Source organism: Nothoprocta perdicaria, unplaced genomic scaffold (genome assembly GCF_003342845.1).
Source record: "Nothoprocta perdicaria isolate Ctin4 unplaced genomic scaffold, notPer1 scaffold_67, whole genome shotgun sequence".
Classification (NCBI taxonomy): Eukaryota; Metazoa; Chordata; class Aves; order Tinamiformes; family Tinamidae; genus Nothoprocta; species Nothoprocta perdicaria.
Window position 1 is genome coordinate 602159 of NW_020455943.1, and position 24994 is coordinate 627152.

The following is a 24994-nucleotide window of genomic DNA, read 5'->3' on the forward strand; positions in this document are numbered from 1 at the left end:
TTTTCTTTTTTTTTCTTTTTCTTTTCTCTTTTTTTTTTTTTCTTGGCTTATGTGATTGAAACATATGAACCAAATACTGGATCTGCTTTGCATTCAACATTTGTCTTACTTGCTATTAAGTTTCATTCCTCCTGTTTTTTTGAGCAGTACCTAACATAAGTTGTCTGGCAAAACTTAAGGTATTTCTGATACTCAGCTACACTTTAGTAGCTGAGGTGAGATTAGTGACGTTAGGTTAAACTCAGATATGTCACCTAAATTAAAACCATTGAAAGTAAAACAGAGAACTTTCATATTTAGAGTTACTTAAAAATATTTTTCACTAGCAATAATCCAAATTTGTCTCTTCCACTTTACTGAGAGAAAATAAAACACATTGCAAGGCTTTTTTTTTTGTGAGCACAGGGGAGATTTTTCTAATTAGAATTCCCTTGGTAATGTAAATTGTCCTTAAGTAAGTTCACATTCCTTTAAAAGCGTGAGAAAATAAGTTCCACTTGTATAAATAAGCTTTGGTGTGCTTCAAGAAACCCTGCTGTGATTACTCATTGGACAGCTGTGTCACTCGGTCTTAAACTCACAGGACTACCTCTTTGTAGGTGTCACCAAACCATGTGGTCTGGCTGCTTTTGTGTAAATATTTCTTTTGTTTGTGCCAAATGCCTTAGAAGTGCCCTGCTCTTTCTTCCTTCCCCTCTTAATAAGAGAACAAGGCAGAGGGTGGCATTGCCTCTTACCTCCTGCTACTCCAGTACTTGCAGCCTTGATTGCACAATGCAAGAATATGATGCTTTGCAATTTTACGTGCTCAAGGAAGGCATGAATAGTCCAGGCTGTTGTTTCTGCAAGCTGGGCACTTACGATTTTTAAAAGATGATTTTCTAATTTTTAGTGGCATGCTTTTTTTTTTTTTTTTTTTTCATTCTCCCCCTCCCCCCTTCCCTTTTTCTTTCCCATGGAAGTCCATACTGTGTAGAGCCAAAGGCTAGCAGTGTAATTGCAGGATTTCCAATGCTCTTTGGAAAACAAAAGCTCCTACACCATGTTCTCAATATAGATAGGCAAGATCTCCTCAGACAGAGTACAGGTTCTTGCTTGAGAAGTTTTTGGGCCCATGTTGGACTTCACATAGCAGGACAGAAAACATGTCTGATGAAGTTGCCTTTTTGAATCTTTGGTTTCACTCTTTCATTCCTATTGTACAGAAATCCTAGTGAAATAAATGAGAGATTGGGATGTAGAAAGACTACATGACCTTACAGTGAAAAAGAGTGAAAAAAGAAAATGAGCCTGGACACTGAGTTAAGTTCAGGGGATTTTCTTGGTGGCAAACATGAGGTTGCTGTATTGCACAAATTATTACCCCATGAAATGGGGGTGTAAAAAGGATATAACTCTCCTCTTTACAGTAGTTTTAGCTCCTGCAAATGAAGTCTGTAACTCTGCTTTCATGTTGAATAATGATAATGCTCTGAAAACAGATCCATATTTGTAACGATTCTGTGTACAAATAGTTTTGAAGTTAGGTTTTAATTTATTTCTAGTATGAGTGCCCTGAGATTGAAAGAATGTTGCTTTGTTAGAATTGATGCTTCATAGCCAGAAGTGGAGGCAGGAAGAGAGTTTGAATATTGGCCAGAGTCTTTAGTGTTTATGAATTTTCAGTGGCTTTCTAGAATGTATCTTACCAGGTTCACCTAAGCATGTTAAAGTTGTTAGAGAGACAGAAGTGAAAATCTAAAAGACAGTTTTCATGAGTGTTTGTATTACATTTTTGGTATTTACATTTTATAAATCCTCTAGTTCTTTACCATAGTTGCCAGAAAAAGAAGAAGGCTGTATGGTTTTCACAGCTGTTTTTCAATATTTTCCAGACTAAAACTTGAACACAGCAAGCTGATTTATGAGTCACTTTGGATCAGTGTCTTAAAACAGCTACAGCCTGCCTTTTTGTTTTTCAGCTCTCTTGATTTCTGCTGAATTAGCAGCTCTATAGGCCCCAGTGGGACTGATTAAGAAGCTGTTGCTGGATTTGCATTTTAAAATTTGACTTGGGGCTCAGGTTTCCGAGTTCTCTAAAGAAGAAGATGATAATTATAACTAAGCATTGTGAATTAGGTTAGAGTCTGAAAGTCATATTTATAAAATGTGTGAAAAAACACTTTCTGCCTACATGCATTAGACCTTCCTTAAATTTTTTTAATCAAATAAACATGGATATTCAGAGTCATGCTTCATTTTTCTGATACAGGGGCTATGTAAATTACGAAATATATTCATACAAAAGCAGATGGGCATTGAAAATGCTTTCTTTCCTAAAAGAACTTTTTAAAGGGCTTTAAGAACTATGGCCTGCTTTTCAAAGTATATTTCAGAAATAAGTGCTGAGATCTGCTTAAATGTTTGATCACTTATTAGAAATTCAAAGTGAAGAACAGGTATGCATACTTTTTATTGTCAAAAAGGAATTTCTCAATATAAGTTTGATTTCTGAAGTTTCAGAATGTACTCACTATTGTGTAGTTCATAGCTTTTGAAATTCTAGTAGTAGAAGTAATCATAGAAGATATTTTCTCCCCACTTTTTATGTGATTTTAACAAGGAAAATTCAGAAGTGGCAAATGCCTAGTAGTAGTATTTTAGTATGATGAGTTTGTTTCACAAGTCTTTTCCATATAGTTCTTAGCAAATGCATTGAAATTTCTAGCTATATGGGACAGAGATGGTAAATTTTTATATTTAAAAATGCCTTGATTCTAGTGCTTGTAAGTTTGGAAACTCCTATAAGCTTAAGCTACACTTAGAATTTTAGTGAAAGACAAATATTTTAACTTTTGGCTGTCTTCCAGTAGTTCTGATTTAACTTATAAGGTAACTTGAAAGAAGTAGGCTTTTTTTTTTCTGAAGTTAGTAATGTCTTTAATACTGAATGGTGTTTATCAAAATACTTATATTTTATGTTTTCCCTGTACTTGGTTAAACAAGCATGTCAATATTTTTTTCTTCAATTTGTGCTTGACAACCTGTTATAAGTAAACAAGGAATGGCGGGTTTGCATGTATGTGTTTTCTAAAGTAGGTGCCACACAGAAAATCTGACGGTATCTGCAGTGTTAAAAAGCAAACACAAAATGGTTTGAAACTGAGCGTAAGTTGTTACGCTCACGGTTGCCTTGATGGACTCCAGATGGATGTAAGCTTGAGCTGTGAGTGAAAGTGTCTGGCTCCAGTGTGGTGATCGTGCACAGCAGTGGTTGTAATTGCAGGATTTTTATAGTTTAAGGACTCTGCCAGATTTTTTCTTTTTTTTTTTTTTTTTTCATGTTATAACTCCAGCAGAACAAATCTACTCACGTCTGTTGCTGTCTGGTAGGTCCTCTAGGCAAACATGTTTTAAATAAACCTTTTGCAGGGTTTTTAGATGAAATGAAGAAATGCAAGTTTTTAGCACTAATGTTGAAAGCTTTTGTTGAAATAATTCCTAATTTCTGATTCTTGTCTAAAGCATGAAGAACAGTAACATATTAGTCCCTAACAGTTCCTAACTTTACTGAATTTAGGCTGTTTATTTGCATAGTTCTCATAATCCCTACGGACAAAAGCCAAATATTGAATTAAGTTTTGGGGTATTTTTTTTTCTGTACTTGGTCTCCTTTAAAGTAACATGTTAGATTCCTATCACTGTTAAAACCCAGTTGTTTGTAATACCATATTTTTCAGTATTTACATTTAAGAATGCAGTATGAAAATCTCAAATCCACAGTTACTATCTTCAGATGTTAAATAAATGTGTTTTTCCTCAAATCTGTGGCCAGAATAATGTTTGCACTAGATTCTTAAGCAATGAAAAATTCAGTCCTGCAACTCAAGTGTGGTTAACCTCATTTACAGGAGAACTCAAAGTCATAATGGTGAAACTAATATTTGTGGATTTTGAGAATCTCAACACTGTATTGGCTTTCTGTAGTTAAGAGGAAAAAATCTTTAGGGCTTTGAACACCTGAGAAAAGACACAGTTGCTTTTCTGCAGGGGCACCCTGACCCCCAGGACTGCAGCTGCTGGTGGAATGGGCAGTCTCTGATCTCCCTGTTGGAGCCAAGTCACTGTCACAGATCCAGTTCAAGAGCTGGAGTTGATTGGGGTCTATGTGGGTTGATATTCTTGGGAAGCAGGTACCTCATGCTGGAAGCATTGAGCAAGTGCAGCACAAAGCACTGAACCGTCAGGGATTTCAAGCATGATTTTACTGTCCCCTTGTGATGCATAAGGAGCCTATGTACATTGCTGGCTTTCAGTTTTCTATCTGTCTTTGAGAATCTGAAATGGTAGATGCAGAGAAACCTGAGATTCCCAGTAGCTCAGGGCGTAGTAATGTGGCAGAACACCTTGCACAGATCTTGAAACTGGCTTGATGTGACCCCTTTTTGGCCCACATGGGGAACAGCATGGCTGTGCAAACCATCCATCAGGATGCCACGTTTTCAAATGTGTAGGTTGGGGTGCACCCGTAGCATGCTGGAAAACAGGCACATCTGTGAATCTAGAAGAACTGTGTTTGGTGTTCAGAGTGTAGGTGACAAGGGACTGAATTGTATTCTCCAGAAAAATTAAAGACACCTTGAATTTCCTTATATAAACAACTTGAGATGTTCCTCATGCCCATGTGTCTTAATGAGGAACTGGTTTAATGCTGACCTAGACATGGACTGTCAGATCCTTTTGGTAGTGCCAAGCATCTTTTTTCCAAGCCCTTCCCTGCTTTTATCACACACCTATTGGCATAGTGCTCAGGATGCAGTGGTCAATTAGCACTTGAATTCATTGATTAGATCAATGAAATAATCCAGTCTGGGAACTTCCCTGGCCTTTGCCTACTACTGCAGCATCTCTTTCAGAAGTCTGCTAGTAGAGCTGCTTGTGAGCCTGTATTGCTAATTTTGTTCCCAAAAAAGGGTGAGTTTCGGAAATCAGAAGTAACAAAACTTTTGTTTCTTGGCTTGGATAAACTCAGTGTTCTGCTGTTCAGCATCTGTCTTGAAGACAATTGTGGTAGTGCAGGTGCTGGTGACAGCCAAGTATGGGAGCAGGAACTTAGAGGCTCTGGTAGATCGATGACTAAAATCTGGGACAACAGGGCAAGCTATAGTGAAAGAGAAGTTTTAAATCTGGGCCTCTTGCACAGACCCTTACAGGCCTACAAGTTTGGATTTCCCTAAATTCTCTGCATTCTCCTTTAGAGTCATTCTTCTTGTTTCTATGTTTTTTTTTTTTTTTTTTTTTTTGTCGTTTGTTTGTTTTTTTTCCCAGTACTTTTGAGATGACAGCAAAAGTTTTTATTACATACTCTCACAGCACGATATTTTCAAATGTTCAAGAGGACGTCTGGTAAAGTTGCATGATGTCTGTAGATGAAAAGAATAGAAGGTTGACAGTGGTCAAGAAAATGTATTGGATTCTTGCTACTCTCCTTTGTTCTACAGCGAATACTGTTTCTAAACAAGTGTGAAACTTCAGTAATGAAATTTCTTACAAAGTCCATTGATATATATTGGTATCTTAAGATTAGATAGGAAAAACCTTAGTGTTAAAAATTATTTTTCTAAGTGCAGTTAAACCTCTTACTAATGTGAATAGTATATAGACATCTTAAAATTCAGCATTGTATTAAGCCTTCTTGGGTCTTTTTTCTTCTGATATTGTATATTTTAAGATCCACGTTTAATGGATCGTGAATGTTAACTGTTGAATAAGCATTTTGAAATGTGGGAAAGCATGAAAATAGAATCAAAATATCTTTATTGTCATATCGCGTAGCTGTGATTTTTGAATGGTTTTAGAGAAGCAAATTAGAAGGTTGGATGATAACAGATACTCTGATCTTGACTGAAGAAATGAGACTTTAGTGATCCTTGACTTATACAAATTTCCCTTGATCAGGTTTAGCCGTTAAAAGTTGCATTAGGCATTAGAGGTTGGATCTTCCGTTGTGAAAAAATGAGGAAGGTTGTTGGTAGTGTGTATAAATTTTGAGGTGTTTTTCGTGATGCTGCCTTAAATACACAGCCACATGTACAGCCAGCCCACGTTGTTCAGAGCTGCAGGGAAGTTCTTGACACTACTGTAGTGATCGAGGCACTTGCAGTTGTTTATATACTTTAACTATTGAAATGAGTTTCTATTCTAATTTTACTGATATCAAAACCTCACTTTTTGTAAGCTTGGAGACAAATGATAATACAGTTTGGATTGAAATTGCATGCTTTATTCAAAATTTTATAGCAAAACTGACATCTTGTTTATTTTTGTAACCTTGTAGGGACTTAAGTCACAACAGATTTTATTCAGTCAACACCAATTCCTTGGATCACCTTCATAGTCTTCGGGAAGTGTAAGTTAATTTGTCTTAATTAAAAATAAATTGTTTGGCCCTGTTAATTATACAGTTGTTTCTCCAGGGATAAGTGGTTGAAAAACAAAGATGTTTGCTATTCTTCTGATATGTTGCGTTAAGTGAAAGGCAAATTAATTTCAAATTTTGGAGTGACATTGTTTGGCAGTTCAGCAATTATAGCGTGTTTACTTCTGATTGACATCAAAACTGACGTTCCCTTTTTTAATATTAATAGGAAGCTGAACAACAATGAACTGGAGGCAATTCCAAATCTGGGGCCAGTCTCTACAAATATAACTCTTCTGTCTTTGTAAGTAGATTTGCTCTGCTCCCTTGTTAGTCGAACTAACTCCGCAGTGTTAGTGGAAATACGTATATTACAGAGATTAAAGTAAAATAATTGGAAATAGAGCAGCTTGTGGTTAGGAAGTTGATTATGTCATGTTATATACCAGGTTGTTTAAAATGTGTATAATTGAGCTTAATCCATGTAGGTTTTAGGCTTCTTGCAGATACAAAGACAGCATTAGAATTAAGCTATATTGTGGTAGTGCCCAGAGGCCTCAGACCTGTTGTGCTAGGCACTGTACAAACATTGGTAAATTTATACAAACTCATACAATGCAGACTTTAAATTATTATGCATCTTGGCTGAAATTCCAATTGTGTTAAATTATAGCAAAATTATACTAATTTGAATGGGGAAGATGGGGAAATCCCCTCACCATGAACCTTCAGGACAGATGTCTAGGCTAAAAGATGTTGGGCCAGTATCTTAAGAAGTCTTTGAGTCAGTTTGTGTCTGTGGTGTGTAATTTTTACAGCTGCAGTATGTGCATATGACTGTGACACACATTCAGTTGTAACTGTGTTCTTTCCTTTCTTTGAAATACTCCAGTATGATACTTGGGTCAACATCTGTAGTATTGGGTGTGAAGCTTAAAAAAATCATATGGGGCCTATAATTTTTTTTTTATTATTCTATATATATATATATATATACACACATTGTTTTAGCAGAAATCTTATTCCTATGAATTTCACTTGAAAACCATTTGATTTTCTTGGCCATATAATTTTGCTAATATGTTTGATGGGAAAAGAGTACTGCTAATTAGAAAAAAAATGTGTTTTTCATAGGTGGAATTTTGTTTTTTTTTATTAATGGCAATATAAAGTCTTTAAGATAGTAAAATGTAGCTCGCTAGCCAAATCATGTCCTTAAATACAAATCACAAGTTACCTTTCTTAGAGATGCCTGAAGGGTTAAAACAATACTGTAAACTTTGAAAAGCTGTTCAATTAATTAAACTGATCACTATTCAATTGCTTACATCTGGTGATTTATAGGGGTTTGTTTTTACTTTAGGCTGAGGTCAGCTAAGTCAGCTGGTGCAGCCGCTGTGTCTGGATTGCTCTGTTTGAATAAGAACTAAGTGACATTTGATACTGATGTGGTTTCTTGCAGATCAAAATCAGAAAAGAATTAAAGGAAAAGCAGATGGTGTCTGACAAATAACTGCTGAATTTAGCCATATCATATACTACTATTTTGCATTAGCACTTTGTAGCTTAATATCTCCTTGATCTAAAAGATATATTTTTATTTAACTCTTGATGCTGTTAAGGGTCTTTTTACCGTAAGGCTGAAAATACTAACTTAAGATCCTCTTGCTTTACTTCTGATAAGTACAAAGTTGAGAGCTTGTTTTAAGAGCTCTTCTACTCTGTTGCATGGAGACTTAACTTCTTCAGATGAACATAAAATTACCCCTCTGCAGCTGTGAAAAGATTTTTGTTTTCTTTTGATGATAGAATAAATAAAAATCACTCATTGCTAGGTTGGTTGTTCCAGGTCCCTGAATCACTAGTTTAGTTTCATTTACCCACCTGGCCAAACACGAGGAAACTTTTGTTTGGGCTGTGCTTTGCACTATAGGCTAACATTTAAAAAGGGGAGGGGAAATCATTCTAAAAACTGTTGCTATTATTACTAATACAGTTAAAATTTCTTGGGTAGTGGCTTGTTCTCATTGTTTTTTAAAGTATTTGGCGTCTTTCTATATAGTTAATACATGGTACTCATTATGTCAATCTATGATATTCAGTAATTGCTAAGACAGTTATTTGTGCCACATCAAAAATTTAGAAAACAGAAAATTGGAGTCATTACATTTTTCAAAAAATAAAGCATCTTGTGACTTTGAAAGATTTGACTTTGAAAAGGAATTTTGAATGTTGCATAGGTTAAAAATTATGTCAGAAAGACATCACACTTTATATACAAAAACAGGATATAAGAAGAATAAACAGTTATATGGCAAAAAAAAATACTGGTATCATGAATCAACAAACAGATCAATTTAAGGATATATTTTAATGATCTTTTTAAATGTTCACTTTTTTTTCTTTCTATGTTGGATGTTATTTGGAGAGGTTATATCAGACTGAGTTGTTATGATATCGAACTTATGTGCAGAGAAAACCTATGGAGTAATTACAATGTGCTTTTTAGCACCGCTAAAAGAATAATTGCAAAATTATTCAAAGAATAATTGCATTTGAAAAATACTTTGGATGACTTCCTGCTGGATTTTCAACTTTTGGAAAGAAGGAGCTCGTGGAACCTTTCCAAAATAGACTGCTCTTTCCTTGTGAGGACTTTGGTGTGGCTTTCAAATAAAAGAGGGTGCCAGTCTTCTGAAGCTTTATTTTGATTGCATTTCTTATTAGATACATCTGCTCAGCACTCGTGGTTGACAAGCCAGTTGATTTTTCTTTTCTTTTTTTTTTGTGAAAGTGGTCCTTCCTTTCTTTCTAAGATCTTTACTGTTGAATAATGTCTCTTCCTAGAAGAGAAAGAAGTTTCCAGGTGCTTGTTGCTTACCTGCAGAGCTTTGCATTTTTACATATTCTGCAGAATTTTTTCTTGCTTTGCAAAGTAAATCACAATGGTGGTTTGTATACAGGGAATAGTGCAGGTATCTCTGCATACCATTGCATCTCTAAATTCTTTGAGCAGTGTAAACAAGTATGGGTGGGTTGTCATGTTAGTGTAGTTTCCATTTCTGGAGCTGCCTTCTTTCTAGCCATTTAATTGATACTTATCTAGTAGGGATATTTGCGTGCTGCTGAATTGTGCAGGGTAAACATACCCAGAGCAACAGATGTTCCCAGTCTCACACTCGAAGTCTGCTGGTAAAATTAAGCATCGAGGCCAACATTTGGGCTTTTATGGATGGCAGTTGAGAGTTGAACACCATGGGAGAGAAGAGTCTCGTGCAGTCACACCCCAGTGCACATGTGAAGGAATATGCAAGCAAATGCAGGTGCACGCTCATTAAGTGACTGGAAATGCATCTATCACTTTGTTTATGGGATGACTGCATCTCATCATGTGGGCATAGTGGAGCATAGCAGACTCCTGGGAATCTGGAACTGTCTGTGAACTACATGGGTGGTACTTCGGGCCAAATCTCACCTGCAGGCCTTTGTTGTGAATTTTGTGATGATTTCCCTAACATTGTCAGGTGTAGTACCTAGCAGACAAAGCAGATTCATCTTTCTTACGCTAAATATGTGAAAATTTGGTATTTTAAGTACAAATTAGTCACTGTAGACCTCCTTCAGGGTGCATGAAGGAAAACTGTGTCTTCTTGAAGTGATTTGTCATTCCTAAGGTAGATCAGAAGATTGTCTACTCAGGCCTATCTAGGTACCTATTTTAGACTAGTTTTTAGACATCTAAACTTAAGTTCCTTCAGAAATGTCCAGCAAAAGTACTTGGGTGTACCTGTCTGACGGCATCTGTCTGACAGCATCTTTCAGCATGCCTGACCATTTGTGTTAACAATGTCGTAGTGAAAATTCATGCTATTGTTTTTGCTCAGACACACCAGCCCTTTCCTTAGTCTTGTGAGAGCAGGAAGAGAGGAGTTTATTAAGGCAGAAGCAGAGTTCAGCCGTTTGACAGACATTTCCAGCTCTCCAGTCAAACCAGTAGCTCTACACAGGTTGCAAAGTGAGGCCAAGAGCTGAACAATGCAAGCTTTAGGGGAGAATGTGGTCACTGGTCATTAAATATTTTTTTCTGTGTGTATGTGTGTATATATATATCGTAATGTATGCATACTATACATGATAGTGTAGGTGTATTAGTGTAGATCTGCTTATATATCCCTAAAATGTTAGATACTTCCTTGCTTACATTTCTGAAATGCTTGTAAACCCAGTGAAATCAATATGGAATTGTTTTAAAGGGCTGTAGTATTTTTGTAGAGAATTTTGAAATTCTGAAAGGATTTTTCTTTTCTACATTGGCGAGATCACTATTATATCAGGTATAGAAATAGACAATTTCCTAGTAAGTGAACAAACAAAAATTGTGAAGTTTTCTAAAGACGGCTGTGCTGGTTCCCATTCTAACAGCTTTCTTTTTCCAAAATAGACCAGTCTTTCTCTCTTTATCCTGAAAATCTGCTAAAATCTGTCTTGTTGATTTGCCCACGAGAAGAGGGCTAGCGTTACCATTTAGGTCTGTCATTGCTCTTAAGCTTTGCACCTAATTTGAGTCTATCTCCTATTCACAAAGACTCTGAAGAGTGGAAGAGATTTTTGACTCTTCTATATACACTAGTGTAAAAGTAGTGTGTACTAAAATTCAATCAAATATACATCAACACGGTCACTTTAGTGATTGCAAGCTAGCAGTGTTTTAAAATCTTCCTAGAATTTCTACTCTGTGCCCAGAAAACACAGATCCAGTGCTCTTTGGAAGATCCCTGGAAATTTTCCAGAACTCTTGATTGCCTCTCTTGGGAGGAGATAACATCTGTTTGTTTTACACCAGTTAGGTGTTTGTCTCTTGACTCTAAGACTTGTTGTCTCTAAAACTTGTCTCTTTTAACTGGGGTACATTTGAGATAGGTAGTACAAGTTGCTGTCAGACTCAAGGCATGGTTTTCATGCAAGCCTATGACTTATGTTTATTCAGTGATGTCTTTTTTTGTGTGTATGCATGTTTGACATATATCTTTAAATGTAAAAAACATCTGTAGGCTTGGACTTCATTAAATACTCAAGAAATTATTTGAATTAAAAAACAACTACTTTGAGGATAGCCTACTTTAGTTCTAAAGAAACCTCCTAATAAGCAGTAAGGACTCCTAAAGGTACTTAAGATTATGATCTAAATGTTGTAGGGGAGAGCAGTGCCACAAGATCACAGAACCACAGAATGGTTGAGTTTTGAACAGACCTCTAGAGATCATCTAGTTCAACCCTCTTGCTCAAGCAGGGACACCTAGAGCATGTGGCATGAGGTCGCATCCAGGCGGGTATTGAAGATCTCCATATCACTCTTTACCCTAGGGTAACCTACTCCTGCTCAGTAGATATTCAGGGGAACAGATAGCAAGGACACTTACAGTTTGACTTTGTGTGTCTTCTATATATCAAAATACTGCTTAAGACAGTAATGTTACAAATACCTAAAACAATTCAAACATAATTAAAACAAGAAAAAATAAAACAGCAGTGCTTTGGAGTGGGCCTACAGCCTTTGTTTCCTTTCTGAGATAAACTGATGGAATTCCATAAACTGATGGAATGAGGGAGTTGAACTGAGAAAAGTACACTGAAAAGCAGTGGGAGGAGAACAAAAGGGAATAAAGCAGCGAAGGCACCAGGGTGGGGCCTTGCTCACAGAGAAAAACATGTTTAGACAGACCCTGAGGACAGACATCTGGATAGTAGTAACAGAAATGACGTTGCTACAAAGAAGGGACAGCAACAGCTCTCAAATACTGCAGGAGATGCCCTATACAAGGACCGTGTTTTCCTTCTGATTGCACAACTCGCAGTAATTCTACCTCTTTTCAACAATATTTTATAAAAATATTGAAAACATTGAAAATATGCAAATGAAGGGCATTTTTTCTGTAACTTCTAAAACTTTCAATAATCTACAAAATTCTGATAATTTCATCACTCCTAAACTATAACTATAAAACTATATACTAGTATATAGTACTAGATAGTGCTATATACTATATACACTGTATAGTACTGTATAGTACTACTATATAGTATACTAAACTGTAACACTCCTAAATATCCGTTTACCTTCAGGCATACTGCCCCTGTTTATCCTCAGGGCTACTCGACCTGTTTACCCTTGGGGCTACTGCTGCTTTTTATTCTCTGGCCTACTGAACCTGTTTATCCTCAGGCCTGCTCCCGCTCCTTTTCCTCAGGCCTACTGTCTGTGTCTACCCTGAGGCCCATGCGACCTGTTTTATCCCTCAGGCCTACTGTCCCTGGTTACCCTTGAGTCTGCTCCACCTTTTTACCCTCACACCTGCTTGACCTGCTTACCCTCTGGCCTGCTTGACCTGTATACCCTCTGGCCTACTCCACTTGTCAGGCTTACTCCCTCTTTTCGCCCTCAGGCCTACTTGACCTCTTATCCCTCAGGCCTACCGCCCCTGTTTACGCTTGGGCCTACTCAACTTGTTTACCTTTAGGCCCACCGCCTCTCTTTACCTTCAGACCTAGCCCCATGTTAACCCACTTCTGTTAACTTTCTAGAGCCAGATGCAAAAGATCTGTTAAATTACTTATTTAATGTTTAATCAGAACTATACAATTTGCTGTTTTGAATTGCTTGCTCAGTGACCTGCACTATTGTATAAAACAACACAAAAGGAAACTCGGCATTTGTTCATGCTTACGTAATGCATCCTGCTCCAGTTTCTCTGCAATTTAAGTACCTTCTAAATGCAATAAATAAATGTATCTTGGTTCCAAAGTTATTCATATTCTCCTGCAAAATCAAAACTTTCTTTAAGAGTGTTTAAGTAAGCAACATATACTGCTTTACTTAAGGGCTTTTTAAAATATACTCATAAACCGAACATCATCCACCGTCCTTGGCATACTGCATGTTTAAGTCTGATAGAAAATGGCGGCAATCAGACTTCAGTGAGACAGAACAACCTTAATTGTTAATGTTACAATCTCAGTAAACTTTTAATTGTTGTTACCAAAATATATATGAGAACTAGAATTAAAATAAAAATTATCAAGTTAGTTATCTTCTATATTCAAGATATATTATTTCATAATCATCTTGCTCTTTCTAGGGTCTAGGAAAGCCATGCATGTAAAAATCTCCACTGCAGTGTACCATGAAATTCTAACATGAGGCTAGCTTTAAATGACAGAATGCTTTAAATACACTTTTTTTACTATTTTATTGAATAGAAATGATTTTAAATAAAATATTAATATATGTAAATAGATGATTTAGCTGGAAATATTCTTAGCTTATGAAGGCTGACTGCATTAGTCTAGAACTACCCAAAATATTCAGTCTTTACTAAAGCTATAGTGGAAAATACGGGGTTCGTGGTTCTGAAATAAAGCGATCATTGATAATATAAAATGCAGTAATATTTTTTTGAGTAGTACACTAATGCAATGTTTCTGTTATCTTTGAACTTCATTTTTTGTTGTTTTGTTTTAATATGAAGTCTTTCCATCAGAGGATAGAATACAAGCATACTCTTAACATTATTCCCTAGCTCCATCTGGGGCAGTTGAAACACAGCCCCATGGCCATCCATTTTGATTTTTTTGAAATTATTAAAAATCTTATTACTTCAATAAAATGTGCCCACTTATGTGTTAAATGCTGAACTGAATCTACTGGTCATTTTTTCTGAACACTTGTAGCCTTCGGTTTGTAATGTTTTTCTGATGGTCTGTAGTGAATCTGACTGCATTGGATTTGAAGACACCTGCACTTGTGTGTCCTGGATGTTTGAAAAGTTAAACCAAGAATATTTACCTGTAAGATTAGTAAAAAAGATAAAACTGGCCAAAAGCACAGGAGGAAATAGCTAGATGGTTGTGAGGTTTACAAGTTTTTGTGGTAAGTCAGATGACTCCAGCTTTAAAAGTAGCTTAGTCTTCCTCGAAAGACTTCGACTACTTGATTATTAGTCTCAGGCCTTTTGTTTTCAATAAGCATATTTGAAAAAACTAACCTAAAAGCTGAAAGTCAATGCTAGACTGACAGGAGCACAAAGCCATTCCCTTCAAAAACTATCAAAGCCATCACAATAGTTTCTTAAAAACAGAGTTTTCTTTGGTCACTGAAAACAAGCAAAACCACAGTACAACCACAGAATTAAGTGAATGCCTTGAAAAGTTTTTTTTTTCTTTTTTTTTTTCTTTTTGAGATCTAATGAGTATATTGTGTGAATGGATGTTACACTTATCTAACAAATGCAGTTGCAGTAGGGAGTTTATTGGAGGAGGGGATCTATAAATTCTAGTGTCCACAAGGCTTCATTAACAACCTCTGATCTTAAAAAAAAAAAAAAAAAAAAAAAAAAAAAGGGCGGGGGGAAGAAAAGCCAAGGTTTAGGTGTATGTCCTACTATACTGGCTTCTTGCTTAATTGCTGGGTGGCAGAGCTCAGAGAATGGTGATCAGATGCGCAGAGTCCAGTTGGAGGCCAGGAGCAGTCTCGGTCCAGTCTTGCTCAATTTATTCATCAATGACTTGGATGAAGGGACGGAGTGCCCCCTCAGCAAGTTTGCTGATGATATGAAACTGGGAGGAGTAGCTGATACCCCAGAGGGCTGCGCTGCCATCCAAAGAAACCTGGACAGACTGGACAACTTGGTGGTGAGAAATCTCATGAAGTTCAACAAGGGCATCCTGCACTTGGGGAAGAATAACCCCAGACACCAGTACAGGCAGGGGACTGACCTTCTGGAGAGCAGCTCTATTGATACGGACCTGGGCGTCCTGGTGGATGACAAGTTGACCATGATGTAGCAGTGTCCTGGTGGCCAAGAAGGCCAGCGGGATCCTGGGGTGCATTAAGAGCATCTCCAGCAGGTCCAGAGAGGTGATCGTCTCCCGCTATACAGCCCTGGTAAGGCCACATCTGGAGTACTGTGTCCAGTTCTGGGCTCCCCAGTACAGGAGGGATGTGGAGCTGCTGGAGAGAGTCCAGCGCAGGACTACGAGGATGATCAGGGGCCTGGAACAAGGGGCCTGGAACATCTGCCCAGTGAGCAAAGGCTCAGAGAGCAGGGCCTGTTCAGCCTGGAGAAGAGAAGCCTGAGAGGGAAGTGTCTATAAATACCTCACCAGAGGGAGTGAGGAGAATGTGACTGGCCACTTTACTGTGGTGTCACTGGTAGAACTAGAAGAAAGGGCCACAACCTGAAGCAGCAAAAGTTCCGTGGGAACTTAAGGAAAAATTTCCTAACAGTGAGACTGACAGCGCCCTGGAACAAGCTGTCCAGAGAGGCTGTGTAATGTCCTTCTCTGGGGATCTTCAAAACCTGCTTGGTTGCAATCCTGTGCCACATGCTTTAGTGGACCTTGCATGTGCCAGTGGGCTTAGACTAGATCTCTAAAGGTCCCTTCCAACGTTAAGGATTCTGTGATTCTGTGAAGTGCTCATTAATCCTCATTTCAGTCATCAATAAAGTTTCCTTTACATGTTTTGTAAAAATGTAAAGTTTGCTTTACATTTTACAAAACAGCACATTTTGCTCAGATCTGCGTAACCTGCAGCTGATGAAGCACGCAGCTACAAAACGTTCTTTTCCTGAGATGTTTAAAGTATTGTGTTATTAGGCAGTAGGGATAGAGCTAACTGTTGGGATACAAAACTTCACCATGTTGAAGTGCCGCAATTGTTACTTCTGAGGTAAACAGAATTGTTTGTACTGCCAATTTAGATATATAATCTGAAAAAGGATTTTTTGTTACAACTCTTAAAACTAAGTAAACTAACTCTTAAGTTGAAGAGCAGTCTCTCATAAGTCATTGTTAAACAAGATGCTTAGCTTATGACCAAAGAATTAATTCAAGTGTTTTAAGCAGTTTCATTCTTTCTGCTTCTTTTATTCTCCCTACCGTAAAGAAAAAAAAGGTAAGATTATCTTCTCCTTTTTCTGAGAAATAATGAAGGATATCCTTATCACTTTTTCAGAGAAATAATGAAGGATATTCTTGTCACTGATACTCTTTCTCAGTTAACAAATTCCTCTGTTTTCAGAGTGATACTCTCCTGAAATTAGTTTGCACTGTTCCATTCTGTTCTTGGTTAGTCAAAGTTAAATACCTATCTGATGTTATGAAGAAGATCATACTGCTACTAAATAAAAGTTGTGATTAATCCATCATACTATGTAGTAGTGATTTTATTTTAGTACTGTGTGTCCATTCTATTTAAAAATATGGAAACATGTATTCAAATATGTTTTCAGATAATGGACCTTCCAGGTCATACTTGAAATAGGTGTCCTGAGAAGAAAAAATCAATTAATTGAAACAAACATACATAATAGATTATACATCTATCCCAGTTAGCAGTGTGTCAATAAGAATGTTAATTTATGCTATCGTCAATATTTTAATGAGTAAAACTCCTTCAAAGTGACTTTTGTAAAATGCCTATTTTCAAGTAAGATTGTTTGGAAGAATGAATATTTGGGGCCAATTGTTTGGGTTAACTTTGGGAATTTTGCCCTTTTGTCATATATCAATATTTTGGAAATGGCAGCTGTGTAGAACCTGGAAAGCCACCATCTCAGTTGAAGTTTACACACAACTCCTGAAAATGAAAGCTTCTATTCAGTAGAAGTGTATGTCTTTCCCTTCTACATTTGCCAGAGAGAGTGATATTGTGTGTTTATAAAGCCAACATGCTAAACTGAAGTTTGGCTCCCAATATTATGAAAAAAAAATGATCAAATATTTTAAATCCTTGTCATCTCTTCAGTTACCACTTTATTATGGGGAAGGATTAAGATTTCGATGCTGCCTGGAAGAGTTTGTTTTGAAGACGGATAGGGTGGGAGTTGGGGGGAAGGGAAAAAAGCCAGACTGGGCTTCGGGCATAAGACAAATTGGAAAAAGTCCCAAAAATGAGAGTGGTGGTAAACCATGTGTAACTTGGGTTGAAGTTGTGAGCAAAAAGCTGAAGAAATTTACTGGAATTAGTTTTTGTAGTCTTTAACATTTGGTGGCAAGAGGAAGTAAGTGAAAGAATTTGGAAAGTAACCTGTCTTAGCCTTGCAGACATGGAAACAGGTTTTTATGGTAGCAGTTTATACTGAGTGATTCAAAAGGAAAGAAATATCTAAAAACCCTGGAGTTAGCTGTAGCAGACGTAAAGTAGTGAGAGCCTAACTGAAAATGTTATGGCTATTTTCAGTGGAAAAAAATAGAATGATTTTCTGATTAACAGCACTAAAAACTATTAATTAAAAGCAGTAATAATGGATCTGAAAAATAGAGAACTACAGGAAATGGAGTAATGATAGTAAAATTTAGCAGGGAAAATTGTGTCAAGTTGTAGGGCATATTACCATATGCCCTACAACTTCCATATTACCAGAGAATGAGGGAAGTCAGAAACGAATTAAGTCAGAAATAAGTGTCGATGTTGTAGCGCAGAGATGTTGTTATTGCCATAGAGCAATCAAATGTAATTACTGTGAGAAAGATATAGCAGTCTGCCCACTACTCTGGCGTTGAGGGATTAGGAGTTGATAAGAGAAGATCCCTCCACTTTTTACTGTCTGCTGAGATGAAGAGTCTGTAGTCTAGGGAAAGAAATCTCCAAAAGGGAAAACTGGCTCTAGGAAAATGAAGGACACATGTTTTTACTTACTGATTACACGTATTACCTCAAAAATGTGATTTATAATAAGGATAGGCATTATGCTGGGTTTCATCTAGCTGGTGTGAATTCATAACTGTGCAACATCTTGGAATGGACAGAGCCCACCAAGCCCACAGGGCTAGTATTCCTTCTGCTGTCCTCTGCTGGCATAGCCATGCCCTCCCTGGTGCTCTTTGGCTTTGTGAAAATAATGCCCTTAAACCTTCACTTGGATAACACTTGCTAAGTAATTTGTGGGATTTTTTGTTTTGTTTTGTTTTGGGGGGGCGGGGAGTGGTGGTAAAAAAAAAAAAGTTGAATTAAAACCAGACTCCAGAATATCAAGAAAACTGTTTGGAAAGAAATTTTAATTAACTGCATATTAGTATTATGAGTGGATTTAGGAAAGAATTACTGTGAAAGTATCAAGTGTTTGGAAGTTTGGATTTGCCTCCTTTTTTTTTTTTTTTTTTTTTTTTTGAGATCTCTTTTCCTCTTTTTCCTGTTTATATTTGGCTTGAGAATCAGTAAAGCTTTGATCTCAAACTTCGGATAAGACGTGATCAGCTAAGGAAAGAATCTTGAGTTTGTACTTTACATACCATAAAAAATAAGCACACAAAACAAGACCTGAGATTGTGCTGATGTCTGGCCTGACATCATTGACAGGGCAATGACAGACAGGAATCAGGGAATGAAGGAGAGTTTCAAAAGAAAGAACAACTTTCCTTAAGGAATGTGAGGAGCCTGTGTATGTACGAGGCAGCAGACTTGCAGACCTAGCCAGTAGGACTGGAAGATAGCCAGAATCCTGAATCTACTTCTGGCATGAACTTCCCTGAGATAGAAGTTTCACTTGAAATATTTAGGTTTCTTACTTTGTAAAGATTCAGAAAACTGGAGGTTCTTGGTCTGCAGTTGTCTGTCTGATTGTGAGAAGTGTGTATAGTCCCATTTGTATCAGGGCAGGGAGTGTTAAACTTGAAACCATAATTGCAATATTTTAAATGACATAATTGTTCATTACAGCCTGGCTAATTTTAGTAGGCAAATGAGTTGAAGTGGAAGAAAAAAAGAACACCAGAAGATCTTTTTTTTCTGTTTCTTTCTCATCTTCAGAAATTGCTGAGGCTGTTTCCTGTAGTATGTACTCCTGAAACTCGTCCAACCTTGCTCTAAAAGCCACAAAATATGAGTCTTCCAGCGCTTTCTGAGGAAGTTTATTACAGTCTTGATCTTTCATCTCTATTAGCAGTTATATTTTCTTTTTATTATTTTTTTTCTCTCATTGTCTTCACATCATTGTTTATTATGAGAGTCCCAGAAGACTTGGGGGAGTTTAGAGGGAAAAAAAAAAAAAAAAAACCCAAACAATAGCTGATATGACAGTGTGACAAGAGTCATATGACACTGATGGGTGGATGGAAAGAATATGAGAAGCAGCAACCGCAAAATTCGGGCATATGTGACAAAACAGGCAGAATGCTCTTGTGGAGTGTAACTGAGACCACCCTGCATGTGCTTGGATGGAGTCAGTCACATCTGCTTTGCCAGGCTCAGACCTGGCTGCCTGCAAGTGCAGCCCTCATCTGGAAGCCATGTAAGCATGAGACCCTCCAACTGAAGCTCTGCGGACCCTAGTGTCTTGGCTAAACAGTGCTCTGTTACAAACAGCTAGACCTGGCAGAAGTTTTTTTTTTCTGAGCTGTGCAACCTCTTAATCTCTGTCGCTAGGCATTATAATCTCATTAACCTGTTTATAAAGCCAATCTAGTAAACCTCTGTCTTCCCAGGCTTAGGTTTTGAGGGTCTTAGTACACAATCACAGTTTTTAAACCAGAGGTGCATGGAGAAACTTTGAAGAGCAGGCTACACAAATATACAGCTCTCCAAATATTTCTTTACAGGAAACTATTTTTCAGCAGTTGGTTCCAGTTTCAGAGTTGCACACGTGTTACATGCCATGGTTGTGATGCAAGATAAAGTCAAGAGGTTCTCAAAAGATAAGAGATGATCTTCCTTCCCAAGCAAAACTCTTTGCTCCAGGTAGATTTTCAGTACTGTGCTGAGATTCTGAATAGAAGTAAAAGATTTCAGATCTTAAGCTATTTCGACGGAGAGAGAGCTCCAGTGCTGTAGGATAGAACCAACTCAGTCATATTTTTAAGCTGCTATAGCTGTTATTTCTAAGATCGAAAGCATGTGTACACAGTCTTATTGAGAGATACTTACTAAGACCATCTCATATCTTCAAGCTTTCTTTAGCAACTGTGAGATACTGTGTCTAAACGGTGTTAATTAGATCCTTAACAAGATGAATGTGGAAATGGCTGTCCTGTTTTATGCTTCCCCAGAGCCGAAGAAAATACAAGTCAATATATCAGATATGTATGCATGCTGTAGCTGCTGTTTATACAGAGCGAGTCTTGAGATCACGTTCGATTGAGCTGTTACAAATGTTTTAGCCTAGCGGTGTGGTTAAAGTTATGAATGCTGAGATGGAAAGCTCAGGTTTTTCTCATAGCCCTAATGAGAAACTGGCATTCTGTCTTAAGCTGGTATTAACACATGCTTATGTGAAAATAATTATATCAGTCAGTATGCATGCTTTTGTTGTTTTTGCTGCAAGGCCGTAGGCACTCAAACAGCAGAAGGCATATATTCAAACTCATGTAGATATTTTAGTGGTTTTATCTGTAACTCCTTAGTGTGCTTCTTTATCTGTAACAGAAGAAGTTCTAAGGAGGTTTTAGTATGTTGCTTTTCATAGCAAACCAAGAAATTGAAATGTGTCTGGTCCAGGTGCACTTCGGTAAGAACTTGATGTGCTGGTTCTCCCGTTGCAAGGGGAGCTGTGCTTGCTGTGATCCTCTCTGAAGGATCTGTAAAATGAAACCAGGATGGTATGTGCAGCTCTTTGTCTGAGTGCAGTAACACCACTCGGCTGAAGAGTTTTTGCATGGAAGACAAAGCTGAACTTAACGGAGCCACTGCTATGTTGCTGTTCAGTTCTGTCCTCATACCTTAGGCTGACTTGCTTTTTCAAACATGTCCTGCTTGACTGATTTTGAAAACAAGATGGCAGTTACACGGACGTTGACAGATTTTATTTGATTTGCTTAAGTAATGATTGTGAAGAAAAAAAAAAGTCAAATTAGAATTAAACATTGTGATTTTAATTAGGGCTTCCAGTAAAATGGTTTGGCATGTTTTCAGCACCTGATAATCTCCTTTTAGCTGTATATATCAGTTTCTTTGATGGAGCTACTTATTTAGGAGGTTTGGACAATAAAATGTTAAAATACTTAGCATTTGAGTAGCTCCCACAAATGTGAACAAGTGTTTTCCCTCATGGCCTGGGAGGCCAATGGATCCTGGCCTGCATCAGGAGGAATGTTGCCAACAGGTTGAGGGAGCTGATCCTGCCCCTCTGCTCAGAGGTCCCTTCCAACCTCAACCATTCCGTGGTTCTGTGAAGTAGAATGCAGCAGTTGGTGCTTGTTTGATTTTCATTACGAGATGAAATCAAACTCTGTATAGCTCTGTATCCGTGAACAAGAAAAGTTAGTATATCCAAACAAAGCGGCTATAACATTACAAAAAAAAAAAAAAAAAGTCCTCCAAACAAACAAACTTTTTATTTTTTTTTTCCTCGCAGCCTGGTCTGTGTCAGGTAATTTGCCAGTTAGTTTAAGTGCTAATCTGAACAGTTTTATTCGGTTCCATTAGGTCCAACTAAACTTTGCCATACAGGGACTATTATCCTGGCAGTTGTAAGGAATTTCTGTTTTATGAAGCAATGCTGACACAAAGACAGCCCTGTGTAAGCTGTGTCCATAACTGAACACTTTCACACTGCAATTTAGGAGGCGTGCAGTTCAGGAAATTGCTGGCTTCTGCTGGAGCACGCTTTTACTGCAAGGAAAATTTTATTCGTCACTCAAGTAATTGGCAGTTTTAATACCTTGTTAGTAATTACCTTATAAACAAACTAATGCATAAAGGCAGGGCTCTATGACCTGTTATCTAACTCATAGTAGTATTTGGCTAGTGGAACCGGCACGTGGTGGTGGTGTTTGTTGTTATTTTTTATTAAAGTAATTTGTTTTCATTTATTATAAATACTTTCAGCTAAGAGTTAAGAAAAAGAAAAATGCAGTGCACCTCTACCAGACAGCCTGAGGAATGAAACACGATGTGGAAAAAGAGCAGCAGTGGAGGGACTGCAAGATCACTTACCCATTCCCACATGTGGTCAAAAGGGCCATTAATCTAACTTCTGGTTCAGTTTTTGAGACAGGATTTTTTGTCTTGAGTAGCAATTGTATTCCCTTCCCTCTTGCCCCCTGCCTTTGCATACATGAGGGTTGCTCAGTTTGTCTGAAATCTTGGCTTTGTTTGATCCAGAACTAGTATTTCCAATAAAGCCCAACACATTTCAGAAGCACTTTTTTTTTTTTTTTTCATCTGAAATTGCCTTTACCTGTAATCTCTAGGAGCTGAGGAGAACTCCTAAGTTTTGATTATTCATCATACTAGATGTAGGATGTATCACAGCCAGAACTGACTTGAACTTGACAAGGTAACAAGATCATTTAGGGCTACATTCATTTAATTAGTCATGGTCTGTTTTCCCTGATGTGCCATTAGCCCCAAATTAATAGCTCTGTTGCTGATGTGTGTGTACGATTCTGAACATTGTGCAAGTATGATGGAAAACTGTAGGCTGCTGGATATGAGCAAGAAATATAATGGCTGCCAAAAAGCATGTTTCTTTGGAAGTAGAAAAAGGGGCATTGCTAGTAGTAGATGAAGATATCCGTACCCTTAAACTGTTGCAGGGTTTTGTTTTGGGTTTTTTTGCAGGTTTTTTTTTTTTTTTTTTCGTTACAGAGTATTGTGTGATGCCTGAATTGAAGCTAGAGCACACCTTAAGTCCAGAGCCTCTGTAGTGAGCTGTAATAAGCATGAATTTCATTCTTTGTTAGCAAACAAGTAAAACCTGTAGGATATGAAATACTAGGTCTAATATCAAAACACAAAGAATGTCTTTCTGAGAGGAGCACACTGTCATTCATATCTTCTAATCTAGCTCTGAGTGTGTGCTTTTTTTTTTGAGATTCAGACTTATTTTCATGCTTTTTTTTTAATTAAGCAAAATATCTAGCTACCAAACCAGCTAATTAGTTTGGTTAAAATGGAAAAAAAATCTGCTTTTATTGCAATACTGTGACATACTTATAAATATTAATGTAATAATTATATTCACATTAAAACAATAATAATATAAGTGTAATAATCTACAGTTCAGAAACAATGATCATAGAGTTTTGACTTTTAAAAGCTGTGAATTACAGTAACTGGTTTATAATGCAATTGTTTCTTTGTGTCTGCTGAGAATATTATAAAGAATTGCTGATACACGCTTCTACTTACAGAATTCAGATTTGCAATTTGGAATGGCTAGAAATACATTGCTTAGAGATAAACAGTATTGTGTTTTTAGCAAAAAACATATTTTCAGGTAAGGGAATTAAGAAATAACCTGTGTCAGAGTGACATGTAATTAACTCTTTTACTTTGGAGACAACAGTCTTGTAAATATTTTCCTTAAATTTCAGAACCAGCAACAAGATTTTCAACATCTTATCTGAACATCTGAAACCATTTCAGAATCTAGAAACTTTGGACCTAAGCAACAATAACATATCAGAGCTAAAAATGTCATCATTTCCTTCTTTACAGCTCAAGTATCTGTAAGTAAAGCTTAGCATTATATTTTTTTCATATTATTTTCAAAAGACTTGTTGTTAAAAAACTTAGATTGGTAGCTGTATGTTGAGGGACTAAGATTTTTTTTTAATTAGATACTCTTTTTAAATATTCCCATTTTCACTTCTTGAGTATAACATAAATTGCTAGCTTGAATATATCAGTTGTGAGATGCTTTAGTTCTTAGAAACCGAAAATCATTATCTTGAAATGAAACAAATAGATGTACCTTTTGAGAAAGATTAATTTCCCTGTGGTTGGTTCCATCTTGACTTATGTGAAGTTTTGTGGAATCCTTATTCAATAGTGTTGTAAGGCCAGAACTATGCTGAGTGAAGATAAGGTAATGAGGTTGCAGCATCCCAACCTTTGACAGCACACTTTCTAATTTCAGTAATACTCTCCTGCAGACTAGAGCAAAATTTTGGTGTTGAAATACCATTTGACTATAGGCTGATTTGTCACTAATTTGTCTAATTAATGTGATAAAAGAAATCCCAATTATCAGGGGATAGCTTAAAAGCTTTGCATTTTGCTACTTGGTATTAAAAAATATTAAATAACTGTAAATTTAACCTTCTAGACGTTGTTTCAACAGGTACATTAACAGTAACCGAATAACCTCCATGGAGCCTGGTAGCTTTGACAATTTGTCTAGCACACTTCAAGTATTGAAACTGAACAGGAACAAAATTTCAGCAATCCCTCAAAAGATGTTTAAACTCTCCCATCTGCAGCACCTGTAAGTGCAAACTACAATTGACTAATTGTTTGCAGGTTTTCCAGAGCTTGAACTTTAGCCTTTAATTTAGTGAGAGGCACAGTGAGACAGACACAGAAAACACGTTACTACACCCCTTGCTAACTGCAGCTTTGTACTGAACAAAAATAGTCTCATATAAGGATGGGTTTTGAATGGTCTTTGTTTTAAAATTACATCTGTTTATTAAACGAAAAAAAAAAGCGAGACTGGAGAAGGGGTAACTGCAATTTTCCTGCATGTTGATGTTTCAGAAAGTACTAAGTGAAGGAAATTTTTTTCCTGCATGTTGATGTTTCAGAAAGTACTAAGTGAAGGAAATTTACATTGTGGAGACCAGATCAATTGTAAGTAGTTGCGGTGTATGAGGAGAGAA

At 37.0% G+C, this 24994-nt stretch overlaps 1 protein-coding gene across 1 annotated transcript in view; it reads left to right on the forward strand.

The window, feature by feature from the left end:
• LRIG3 (leucine rich repeats and immunoglobulin like domains 3) overlaps positions 1 to 24994 on the forward strand; it is a gene marked incomplete at its 5' end in the record, with an annotated part of 43247 nt that overhangs the window by 1085 nt on the left and 17168 nt on the right. Inside the window, 4 exons of the mRNA XM_026050282.1 lie at positions 6317 to 6388; positions 6627 to 6701; positions 23708 to 23842; positions 24457 to 24600. Coding sequence (XP_025906067.1) covers positions 6317 to 6388; positions 6627 to 6701; positions 23708 to 23842; positions 24457 to 24600 — 426 coding nt within the window. The remainder of the gene's footprint in view (positions 1 to 6316; positions 6389 to 6626; positions 6702 to 23707; positions 23843 to 24456; positions 24601 to 24994) is intronic.